Source organism: Haplochromis burtoni, unplaced genomic scaffold (genome assembly GCF_018398535.1).
Source record: "Haplochromis burtoni strain Fernald_Lab_line unplaced genomic scaffold, NCSU_Asbu1 Contig_6, whole genome shotgun sequence".
Taxonomy (NCBI): domain Eukaryota; kingdom Metazoa; phylum Chordata; class Actinopteri; order Cichliformes; family Cichlidae; genus Haplochromis; species Haplochromis burtoni.
Genome location: NW_024582367.1, coordinates 3,568,695 through 3,581,419, shown reverse-complemented (window position 1 = coordinate 3,581,419; position 12,725 = coordinate 3,568,695). Strand labels below are relative to the sequence as shown.

The 12,725-nt window shown below is 37.4% G+C and overlaps 3 protein-coding genes across 3 annotated transcripts; 2 read left to right on the top strand and 1 right to left on the bottom strand.

Moving 5' to 3' along the window:
• The first annotated feature begins 372 nt into the window (after positions 1-372).
• Positions 373-1,592, top strand: LOC121814876 (interferon a3-like). The gene is made up of 5 exons (XM_042222834.1): positions 373-426; positions 528-611; positions 1,008-1,157; positions 1,328-1,399; positions 1,494-1,592. Exons 1-5 carry the CDS (start codon positions 373-375, stop codon positions 1,590-1,592), a joined length of 459 nt encoding a protein of 152 aa, XP_042078768.1.
• Positions 1,593-4,123: 2,531 nt separating this feature from the next.
• Positions 4,124-11,082, bottom strand: LOC102309051 (interferon a3). The gene is made up of 5 exons (XM_042222848.1): positions 10,930-11,082; positions 10,754-10,828; positions 9,617-9,766; positions 4,335-4,418; positions 4,124-4,224 (listed from the first exon to the last, which is right to left on the bottom strand). The coding sequence occupies exons 1-5, from the start codon at positions 11,080-11,082 to the stop codon at positions 4,126-4,128; spliced, it is 561 nt and encodes a 186-aa protein (XP_042078782.1). The 3' UTR covers positions 4,124-4,125.
• Positions 6,703-7,717, top strand: LOC102290744 (interferon a3-like). The gene is made up of 5 exons (XM_005913612.2): positions 6,703-6,834; positions 6,937-7,020; positions 7,164-7,313; positions 7,412-7,495; positions 7,606-7,717. The coding sequence occupies exons 1-5, from the start codon at positions 6,703-6,705 to the stop codon at positions 7,702-7,704; spliced, it is 549 nt and encodes a 182-aa protein (XP_005913674.1). The 3' UTR covers positions 7,705-7,717.
• Positions 11,083-12,725: the final 1,643 nt, after the last annotated feature.

Below are 12,725 nucleotides of genomic sequence, written 5' to 3'. Positions count from 1 at the left end.
TTTTCTGGTTCACGTTTTTCAGTTTCTACTTGATAGAGTTAGAAAACGAAATCTTGCACTCTCTATGAATGAAAGAACAGATATTAAATCTTAAAAAGATGACATAAATCTGCTATGTTTTTACTTTTGAGACGATTATCCAGCTGATTAGAAAATGAAATAGGTGTGTCCTTGGGCTTTGCTATAAATGAAGCGCCTGAGGTTTGCTCCATCAGAACACCAGGAGACCTAAGAATTTGCTTCACACTAAGGAAATTTCTACATTTTTCAAAAATGATCAGCAGGATTTTCTTCGCTAGCCTGTTTCTCGGGATGTACAGTACGGGCTCCTCGTTAAGTTGCAAATGGATTGTAAAAGATCCAGGCGACAAAATGAGTCAATTCAGTCTGCACAACAAACAAGCTTTAGATCTACTTGATATGATGGTGAGTGCACTTCTTTGCATAATGTTTAACATGGTATTGATTTAAATAGTTTGATTAGTTCCATGGATATGATGTGTGTGCGTGTTTTGTGTGTGATGCAGATTACTAACACCACTAAGGATGCTGAAATTGAGCACACAGTGGCTTTCCCTAATGAACTGTATCACCAGAAGTCCAATGCAACAGTAAGTCATCCCCAGCTTTTTACATAAAGTTGTTTCTTTTTTAATGAAAGAATGGAAAGTGTCGTGATTGCAAATCCACAAAAGTTTGTCTTTACCTATATATAGACTGCTCAGCTATGAAAGGGTCGAAGGGATTCTCTCCCACAGAGCCAAGGGAGTTGTCTCTTATCACGACTCTGTCATAACTCCTGTGCATAAAAATGTATAATTCAAAGACAAAACACAACAATGTTATTTTCAAACATTTGTTCCTGTGCAAACAAAGATTTTCGGTCCCTGGGAAATTTCTCATAGCTGTGTGGATTCTTGTTCTTTGACTATTCAGCCATCTTGAAGTTTTAAAGAAGTATTCCTAGTGATCTCTTCTTCATCATCTTCTTCTTCTTCTTCTTCTAGGATGAGGATAAACTGGCTTTGATAGTTCAGATTCTGAAGGAGCTGTTTGCCCTGTTTGAGGAGCATCGCAGCTCTGCACCATGGGAGGAGAACACAGTGGAGAACTTTCTCAGTATTGTCGACAAAATGGCTGAAGAGCTTAACTCCTGTGTAAGCTCACTTTCATTACAATGAACAATGATATTGCATTTTTTTTTAAATTTTACAATGAATTCAGTCTCTATTATATATATTTTATCAGTCTCTGACAAATGTGAATAAGTTAAAGTGGTGAATGATGTATTCAAATATATTTTGTTCTTTCCTTGTGGGTTATTTAGGTTGGAAGCCACAGCAACACGACACAGCTGTCGCATTTCACGAGTCTCTCAAATGAAACCCTAAAGGCCAATGTAAGTTTGCATTATTTTTACTAAACCTGTATTTCAATATGACAGATTTTACACCGCTGGTATTTTAATAATGATAATATTGTTTTGTCTGTAGGGTTACAGTGCTGAAGCCTGGGAGACGATCAGGAACATAACAAAAGAACATCTGAGGCGATGCGGATCTCTGGTTGAGTCTCTGGGAAATGCCCACTAAAACTCGTCTTTCGGATAAATTTTTAAAATGTATTTGTATTTCTTAATTGGTTTAATTTATTTATTGTATTCATAATATTGACACTAGTATTTATTTTTGTATTATTTATTCATTTATTTATTAGATTTCTGAAAATTTTCCATAAGTAAACTAGACATATTATTTGATATGTTAAAGTCAATAAATATTTTCTTATCACACAAATTGAAATTGTTGATTTTTCTGTTCCTGAAATATCAAGAATAAGGGTTTTGCACTTATTTTTAATGAGTGCAATCAAACATTAGAAACATTGTCCAGATTTATATAGAAAGATTGTTTTGATTCTTCACAAAAGCTCTTACAACATAGAAAGTAGAAGTACTGATACCTCATGTGGAGTGAGTATGAGCACCAAGACCACTTTAGAGACTTTCTTTGGTTTGGTTTCTTTTGGTTTATAAAGTATGACGAGTCAACTGAGAGCTTTGCCTTTACACTCAGCTCTCTCTTCACCCTGATGGACCAGTACAGCAGCCGCAGCACTGATCTGTCTGTCAATGTCCTTCCCCCTTCTCCCATCACTCGTGAACAGGACCCCAAGATACTTAAACTCCTCCACTCGGGGCACAAACTCATCCCTGATCACGAGTGGACAGTCCACCCTTTTCTGGCTGAGCACCATGGCCTTAGATTTGGAGGTGCTATTCTCATTCACTTCATTACATTTGGCTGTGCAGCATTCCAGTGCGAGCTGGAGGTCATCAGCCGATGAAGGCAATAGAACAACATCATATACGAAATGCAGAGCTGAGATTCAGAGAACATCTGAGCCTTCTGCCACTTGGCTACACCTAGAAATTCTCTAAATACAAATTATGAACAGAACCGGTGACAAGGGCGGCCCTGGTGGAATCCATCACCCACCGGAAACCAGTCTGACTTATTGCTCATTGCTGGCTATGCGGACCAAGCTCCTGAAATGGTTGTATGAGAATTGAGTGGTCCATAGCAATGGGCCAAACAGCCCATACTCCTGAAGTACCTTCCACAAGACACTCTGAGGGACATGGTCGAGTGCCTTCTCCGGGTCCACAAAGCCCATGTAGACTGGTTGGACAAACTCCCATGCACCCTCAAGTATCCTCAAGAGGATAAAGAGCTGGTCCAGTGTTCCACGATCAGGATGTAAACTGCATTGTCCAAGGTTCGACTAACTGCCACCTCAGAGGTACCACCCCTGATCTGGTAAATGGACTGATTCTTATATAGCACTTTTCTACTCTCCCGGAGTACTCAAAGCGCTCTATACAACATGCCTCATTCACACCCACTCATACAAGCACTTCAAGTGCAACCTAAACTACATTCACACACATTCATACTCCGATGAATGCAACTCAGGGTTAGTATCTTGCCCAAGGCATGCAGACTGGGGAAGCCAAGGATCGAACCACCAACCTTCCGATCAGTAACTGATCTGCTCTACCACCTGAGCCTCAGCCACCCCACACAAAGTAAAAGTTAGACTGATGCAGTACATGAGCACAATGCCTATACAAATATACCTATATCATGCATAAAAGAACTGAAAAATGGTACATACTTCTTCAATTCTAAGTTTTTCCATATTCGAGCATTAAAAATAAATAAAAGAATAAATAAATACGACAGACTGGCGACCTGTCCAGGGTGTACCCCGCCTCTCGCCCTATGACAGCTGGGATAGGCTCCAGCGCCCCCCGCGACCCTGAAAAAGGATAAGCGGAAGCGAATGGATGGATGGATAAATAATTTGGTCATTTTCAGGTTGTAAAATAATTTAAGTGGAAGCTTAGACGACAGTATTTATAATTATTTAACAAAAAGTAAACTTCACAGCACCACATCTGAAATTAAGTATTTTAGCACAGATACAAGAGGACTTGTTTTGCAGCCATAAGACGTGAACAACTTGTAGTCCCTGAGGAGACCATGAACTCCTCTCTCTGTCAAAATATTCCAAATGTGAGGCCATCAGTTAAAATTTGGCCCAAACTGGATCAATGTAAAACAGAAAGGCTGAAAAACATTATCCACGTTTTTGTTTATTTCATCATGAAATAACTGTCTTAATCGTGTCAATTTATTGATTAAGTGACAGAAGAGTTACATCTTATATTATGGGCTTTCCTTTTAACCCATTAAAGAACACTTTCAAACCACTTTCGTGAACTTCCAAGCACTGTGGAGTTTTGTTTTTTTTTTTAGTTTAATTGCAATCGAAATCTGGTTAAAGGAACTTACAAGTTCACCATTTTGATATTAAAAAGTAATATAAACAATAAATTCACTTTGTAAGAAGATAGATTCTTTTATTTAGTAAAATATATTTTACAAAATGTTCATTTTGCTCATTATAAAGATAAAAAATATTCCTAAATCTTCATCAGCATAGAAAAACAACCAAAACAAAAATATACAAATAACAAAGTAAATAAATAAACAAATTAAATAAATAGACAAGCAATTAAATTAACACAGCCGTCATTACAGACATGACAAGAGACAGGTTTTAGTGGGCCGTGTGCAGAGATGAAGCCAGCTGTTCTGCTCTCATTAGATGGGCTTTGGTTTCTTTCCTGATCACCTCCCAGGCTTCAGCACTGTGACCCTACAGAAATACCAATATTAGTATTCTTATTGTTATTGAAACAAGTTATTATATCTATTTATCTTAAGGATGATCTAAACCCCAAATTAATGAGAATGATGTGATCTTACCATTTCCTTTAGGATATGATGTGAGAGTCTCTTAAAGTACATGTGCAGCTTTGTGGTTTTCTTCTTGTGACTGTGGCTCCCAATCTAATTTAATTACAAGCAAAATGACAATTAAGAATATGTCATGTCATGTAAAGTATCATATTCGAATGTAATAAAAACCTAACTGAAAGTGAACTTACACAGGAGTGAAGCTCTTCAGCCTGTTTGTTGACAATATTGAGCAAGTTCCTCACTGTGCTGTCCTCCCATGATGCAGAGCTGTGATCCTCCTCAAACAGGGCAGCCACCTCCTCCAGAATCTGAACTGTGAAAGCCAGTTTATCCTCAACCTGGAAGAAGAAGAAGATCAAACACAGACCACTCAGGCTAGTACCGCCACTGGTTGCAAGACATTAATGGCAATTTTAAAAAAAATGTTAAAAAATGAAAACAGTCAACGTCGAACACATTTCGTTACTTATGATGAAATAAAATGAAAATGGATGTGCGCCAAACGTCAGTGACGCTCCTTACGCACGTTTGTTTTCATTTTCAAGTAGGGTTGATTACAGGAGAGAAGAAAAGAGTATAGAGTGATTTAAGTTTATGTTTTTTCAGGTTGTGAAATATATAAAAAGTCAAATATACAGGTCATATAAGTTGCAGAGTGTGTTATGAAAAGTCTTTAGCAGGGCAGGAGCTGTTAACGGAGAACAGAAAGTCTGTGGCGTCTACAACAATATATAACAGAGCACTAAGGTGTCAAATAAAATGTCAAAGAGATAAATGTATAATTTATTTATCCCATCAATTAAACATACATTTCCCATTCATTCCCAAACAGGACTCAAAACATATTTTACTAATATTCCAGCTGCACATGAGACCTATCAAACCAAAGGTGCGAGCAAATAACACTACACTGCACTACACTAAACCCAGTTTAGAGACACTGCAATCAATTTACCACTGGGCACGCACTGCAAACAGTTCTGGTCTCAGCACAGCTGGGAATCAGCGGTATGCGTAACCTGCAGTCTGGATTTATAAAAGGGAAGTGGCACAAATTAATAAACGAAAAGATAAAAACGAGAGAGGTTAGTCCGCTCTTCATTCATAACAGTCTTTACGGCTGGACGGACTAACCAAAGGAAATTACAAATCAACCAAAAAGAAACATTAACTGCAGAGGCATCACAACAACAGAATATTGATCGCGCGCTGTCGATCTACAGCTTGAACACCATTAAAACGTCACACGAACAACATACCCACTCGCACCAGAGTGAGTTAATTGTCTCTGGAACTTCCTCACCGAGGAGCGCTGACCTCACCTCACACACCTATTAACTTTCAAAGTTCCTCTGCCAATCACACGGCAGAAAGCAGCAAACTGCCAGGTGACACTTGTTCCAAATAGAAACTCTACGCCGCCTATAGGTGATACTCGTAAACTACAGCTTCCACTTTGGGTATTTTTTTTCTCTTTACCGAGGAAAACGAAAGCGGCTGTCACGTGAGTGAAGAATGGGCGCAGGTATGAATGAGTAGGTGTATTTACCTTGGTTCATTGCATCATTGCGTCATTTCACGTGGCCTGCATTTAGCTTTTTTTAGCAGTTTCTTCATTATTAAACAGCTTGCACTTCTGCTGTACTTGTAAATCAGTTGTGATGTATTTGTGTTAACCTCATGTAACCGGTAGTGGAGGGCAAAACAGGGGTATTTATCTGCTCCGATTCTGAATGAGTCTGAAATAATAATAACTGAAAAAAGCCCCCCTCAGCAAAACAAAACAAACAAACAAGAAAAGCAATCCAGCACATGTAGTACTTGCAATGACGTTATTGTTAACATATATCTGACCTGTGATCTGATCAGTTTTTGTTTCATCACCTGTTCATGCATGTGGGTCCACCGTCTGCCTGCCACATGCCCGTTTCTTGACAATAATAGATGAAAATGTCCTCAAAGCAGCATTAATATCCCTGTAACACGTTACCTGTTTAGTATCAAAACGTAAGCCTACACGATTTGGTTACAAATGAAATCATCAGTCGTGAGTTGAGTTTGTCGTCATGTTTCTTAGGTGTTCAAATGGATGTGTATGTCCACGAATCCTCATAATGAGGTCAAACCCTCATACATCATGATATCTTATCTTCTTTAAGATATATTGTTAAGTGTGGGATTTTTTTTTTATAGACGGAAATTTAAATCCCACGTGTACGACATTACAGCTTGTTGTACCTGCGGGTTTCCCAGGTATATAGAAAATGAAATATTTTCGCTCTGCTATAAATGCGGCGCTGCAGGTCTGCTCCATCAGAACACCGGGAGACATCCGAGTTTGCTTCATACAAAGGAAGTTTATACCTTTAAAAAAATGATGAACAGGATTCTCTTTGCTTGCCTGTTTCTCGCTCTGTCCACTGAAAGCTCCTCGCTAAGCTGCAGATGGATGGATCATAAATTCAGACAGCACAACGAAGAAACTCTGAATCTGCTTGATACCATGGTGAGTGTTTTAATGTTTTAATATTAGTTGATTCGTTATTTAAATAGTTTTAGAATTATTTCACTTGAGCATCTGATGACTAAAACATTCAATGTGTTGCAGGCTAAAAACGCCACTAACGCCACTGAAGTAGAGGTCACTGTGGCCTTCCCTAATCACCTGTACCACCAGGTGTCCAAATCATCAGTAAGTGAACCTCAGCTTTTGCCTATTTATAGAAAAAAACATAATTTTCCCTTAGGACAGATTAATTTTGTCTTTTAAATCCACTCTTATTATTATTGAAGCATTTCTAAAGTGGTCTGTGTTTGATCTTCTTCTTCTTCCAGGCTGAGGATAAACTGGCTTTCACAGTTCAGATTCTGGAGGAGGTGGCTGCCCTGTTTGAGGAGGATCACAGCTCTGCATCATGGGAGGACAGCACAGTGAGGAACTTGCTCAATATTGTCAACAAACAGGCTGAAGAGCTTCACTCCTGTGTAAGCTCACTTTCAGTTAGGTTTTTATTACATTCGAATATGATACTTTACATGACATGACATATTCTTAATTGTCATTTTGCTTGTAATTAAATTAGATTGGGAGCCACAGTCACAAGAAGAAAACCACAAAGCTGCACATGTACTTTAAGAGACTCTCACATCATATCCTAAAGGAAATGGTAAGATCACATCATTCTCATTAATTTGGGGTTTAGATCATCCTTAAGATAAATAGATATAATAACTTGTTTCAATAACAATAAGAATACTAATATTGGTATTTCTGTAGGGTCACAGTGCTGAAGCCTGGGAGGTGATCAGGAAAGAAACCAAAGCCCATCTAATGAGAGCAGAACAGCTGGCTTCATCTCTGCACACGGCCCACTAAAACCTGTCTCTTGTCATGTCTGTAATGACGGCTGTGTTAATTTAATTGCTTGTCTATTTATTTAATTTGTTTATTTATTTACTTTGTTATTTGTATATTTTTGTTTTGATTGTTTTTCTATGCTGATGAAGATTTAGGAATATTTTTTATCTTTATAATGAGCAAAATGAACATTTTGTAAAATATATTTTACTAAATAAAAGAATCTATCTTCTTACAAAGTGAATTTATTGTTTATATTACTTTTTAATATCAAAATGGTGAACTTGTAAGTTCCTTTAACCAGATTTCGATTGCAATTAAACTAAAAAATGAAAAACAAAACTCCACAGTGCTTGGAAGTTCACGAAAGTGGTTTGAAAGTGTTCTTTAATGGGTTAAAAGGAAAGCCCATAATATAAGATGTAACTCTTCTGTCACTTAATCAATAAATTGACACGATTAAGACAGTTATTTCATGATGAAATAAACAAAAACGTGGATAATGTTTTTCCAGCCTTTCTGTTTTACATTGATCCAGTTTGGGCCAAATTTTAACTGATGGCCTCACATTTGGAATATTTTGACATAGAGAGGAGTTCATGGTCTCCTCAGGGACTACAAGTTGTTCACGTCTTATGGCTGCAAAACAAGTCCTCTTGTATCTGTGGCAGAAAGCTTTTACTTAGGTGTTCTCTGAATCTCAGCTCTGCATTTCGTATATGATGTTGTTCTATTGCCTTCATCGGCTGATGACCTCCAGCTCGCACTGGAATGCTGCACAGCCAAATGTAATGAAGTGAATGAGAATAGCACCTCCAAATCTAAGGCCATGGTGCTCAGCCAGAAAAGGGTGGACTGTCCACTCGTGATCAGGGATGAGTTCCTGCCCCGAGTGGAGGAGTTTAAGTATCTTGGGGTCCTGTTCACGAGTGATGGGAGAAGGGGGAAGGACATTGACAGACAGATCAGTGCTGCGGCTGCTGTACTGGTCCATCAGGGTGAAGAGAGAGCTGAGTGTAAAGGCAAAGCTCTCAGTTTACTCGTCATACTTTATAAACCAAAAGAAACCAAACCAAAGAAAGTCTCTAAAGTGGTCTTGGTGCTCATACTCACTCCACATGAGGTATCAGTACTTCTACTTTCTATGTTGTAAGAGCTTTTGTGAAGAATCAAAACAATCTTTCTATATAAATCTGGACAATGTGTCTAATGTTTGATTGCACTCATTAAAAATAAGTGCAAAACCCTTATTCTTGATATTTCAGGAACAGAAAAATCAACATATTTCTATTTGTGTGATAAGAAAATATTTATTGACTTTAACATATCAAATAATATGTCTAGTTTACATTATGGAAAATTTTCAGAAATCTAATAAATAAATGAATAAATAATACAAAAATAAATACTAGTGTCAATATTATGAATACAATAAATAAATTAAACCAATTAAGAAATACAAATACATTTTAAAAATTTATCCGAAAGACGAGTTTTAGTGGGCATTTCCCAGAGACTCAACCAGAGATCCGCATCGCCTCAGATGTTCTTTTGTTATGTTCCTGATCGTCTCCCAGGCTTCAGCACTGTAACCCTACAGACAAAACAATATTATCATTATTAAAATACCAGCGGTGTAAAATTTGTCATAGCTAAATACTAAATACAGGCTCAGTAAAAAAAAATAATGCAGGCTTACATTTTTCTTTAGGATTTTATTTAAGAGTCTCTTGAAATACCGCCGCCGCCGCCGTTGCACCTTCTGTCTCGTGTAACTGTGGCTTCCAACCTAAATAAATCAAGAGAAATAAAACAAAATATATTTAAATAAATCATTCACCACTTTAACTTATTCACAGTTGTCAGGTCTTTTACACAAGAGAGACTGAATTCATTGTAAAATTACAAAAACAAATGAAAGTGAGCTTACACAGGAGCGAAGTTCTTCAGCCTGTTTGTTGACAATATTGAGAAAGTTCTCCACTGTGTTCTCCTCCCATGAGGCAGAGCTGTGATCCTCCTCAAACAGGGCAGCCACCTCCTCCAGAATCTGAACTGTAAAAGCCAGTTTATCCTCAGCCTGGAAGAAGAAGAAGAAGAAGATGAAGAAGAAGAAGAAGAAGAAGAAGAAGAAGAAGAAGAAGAAGAAAAAGAAGAAGAAGAAGAAGAATGTTAAGAAATATATTCTAAAACACTTCTTCATTAAAGACTCAGAGAAGAGAAACACACAGAACTTCTTGCTAACAAGGGCAGTCTCCAGAAACTGAGACTCGCGCTGAGAAACTGCCCCGGTCTTTATTTATACTTCAGTGAGCGTTTGTTCCTTACATTGCAATGTGGAGGTGTGTGTGCGCGCGCGCGCGCGCGTGTGTGTGTGGTCAGAGTGTGGCCCCATAAACAACTTCCCTTAACCTGCTGGTCTGGAAAATCCAACAGTTCATCTATATGTAAAGAAGCACTTAAACTAAAACTGACATAGCTACGTTAATCCTACCGTAAAACAATAAGACAAGGTACGACCTCTCTCATGCTCCTAGAATGTGGGGGTGAACACCCTAGAATGTTACAGACCTCCTAGGATGAGACATTCTTTCAATATGCCACCAACTATATACTTCTACACACAAATAATTACATGCAGCATTCTACCATATGCAAACTTATATCATTAAAAGATTATACTGACTACTAAGTACAATTTTCCATTGACAAAGAAGAAGAAGAAGAAGAAATAATTACTATAGGAATACTTCTGTGACACTTGAAGATGGACGGCTTAGAAAGTCAAAGAACAAGAATTCACACAGCAATGAAAATTTATTGCACAGGAATAAATGGTTGAAAATGAGTTCTTTGTATTTCGTCCTTGAATTATGCACAGTTATGACAGAGTCGTGATAAGAGACAACTCCCTTGGCTCTGTGGGAAAGAATCCTTACGACCCTTTAATAGCCGAACAGTCTATATATAGGTAAAGACAAACTTTTGTAGATTTGCCATCCTGACACTTTCCATTCTTCCATTAAAAAAAGAAACAACTTTATGTAAAAAGTTGGGGGTGACTTACTGTTGCTTTGGACGTCTTGCGATACAGTCGATTAGGGAAAGCCACTGTGTGCTCAATTTCAGCATCCTTAGTAATCTGCATCACACACAAAACACGCACACACATCATATCCATGGAACTAATCAAACTATTTAAATCAATACCATGTTAAACATTATGCAAAGAAGTGCACTCACCATCATATCAAGGAAACCCAAAGCTCGCTTGTTGTACACACGGAATTGACCCATTATGTCGCCTCGATCATTTACAATCCATTTGCAACCTAACAAAGAGCCCGTACTGTACATCCCGAGAAACAGGCAAGCGAAGAAAATCCTGCTGATCATTTTTGAAAAATGTAGAAATTTCCTTAGTGTGAAGCAAATTCTTAGGTCTCCTGGTGTTCTGATGGAGCAAACCTCAGGCGCTTCATTTATAGCAAAGCCCAAGGACACACCTATTTCACTTTCTAATCAGCTGGAAAATCCTCACAGGCACACGTCTCAAAAGTAAAAACATGGCAGATTTATGTCATCGTCATAGTCGTTTAATTAGTTCAGTTAATTTAAATGCAATTTAATTACCGTCAAGAAAAAGTTTATTTATCCAAAATCTGTTTTTACTTCTTGATTTTAATCTTGGAAAATTGAAGAGCGGAGATTTACAGCAATGTTTTTCAGGGAGTCTTTACCTTTTTGGCAGTTTGCAAGACATTAAGGTAGGTAATTTAAAAAAAAAAAAAAAAAAAAAAAAAAAGATCAAACAGCCAGTTAAAATCCAGTTTGGACACACACATCAGCGTTGTGTCTGTAGACACACACACATCAGTGCTGTGTCTTGACTGTAGACACAAAGGAAAATGAAAGTACGAAACTTCCGTACGCACGTTTGTTTTCATTTTCAAGTATGCTACGATTACAGAGGATAAGAACGGAGTATAGAGTGATTGAAGTTTATGTTTTTTGAGTTTCTGAAACCAATAAAAAGCCAACTATACTGGAAATATATTGTTTCGGTGGTGAGGCTATGCGGTGGAGTAGTTTATAAGTTGCAGAGTGTGTTATGAAAAGTCTTTAGCAGAGCAGGAGCTGAGAACGGAGAACAGAAAGTCTGTGGTGTCAACAACAATGGAACCACTATGTCGTCTTTAAGTGTTACTCGTAAACTACAGCTTCTACTTTGGGTTTGTTTTTTTGTTTGTTTTGTTTTTATTACTGCTTCTGTTTACCTTTAGTTAAGGTTAGTAGTTAACCTACTTTCTGCATGTTGATTTTGTTCATTTTTAATGTGTTGTCTTAAATAAAAAAAATAACCCGGAAACCATAAGACACAAAAAATATGTCGACAGTAAAAATGAAATCCCGCCAGAGGATTGGAAATCAACTTGAGTTGGAGCTCGTTTAGATGGTGAAATGCAAACACGCTCTATGTAACTCCTGCCACATTAAATCCTTATATAAATAAGCTAAAAGCATACATAACAGATAAAACAATTTTATTCTATTTACTTTTTTCTATTTAATTGAGCTTTTTACTTTCGTGTATTTTTGTTATTTTCATGTTATTAAGCTATTTGGGTTTAACCCTTTACAAATACCATGATAGAATGGTTTATCTTCTGGGTGATAAACCATTTTATCATCCAGAAGGGCAAAATAGCCATTTTTGTCTTTTGTTTTTTGTTTTAATGTAAAAGTCATAAAGCTAATAGCTATGATTTGTCACTTCTAAGTCAGATTAAATAACATAGGAGGTCACTTTTACAATTCATGAAGAATAATTTTAATGTCAGTGGCAGGGTAGGCATGCAAGTGACACAAATAATGTCAATAAATTATGTTTTTTGTTTGTTTGTTTTGTTTTTGTCATGTAGACTGAGGAATAAGTTCAGGCAAGAGTTTCCATTGGCTGTGATGCTCGTAGATGACCTTGCGATCTGCAGTGAGAGTAGGTAGCAGGTGGAAAAGGACCTAGAGGTACGAGCCATGAG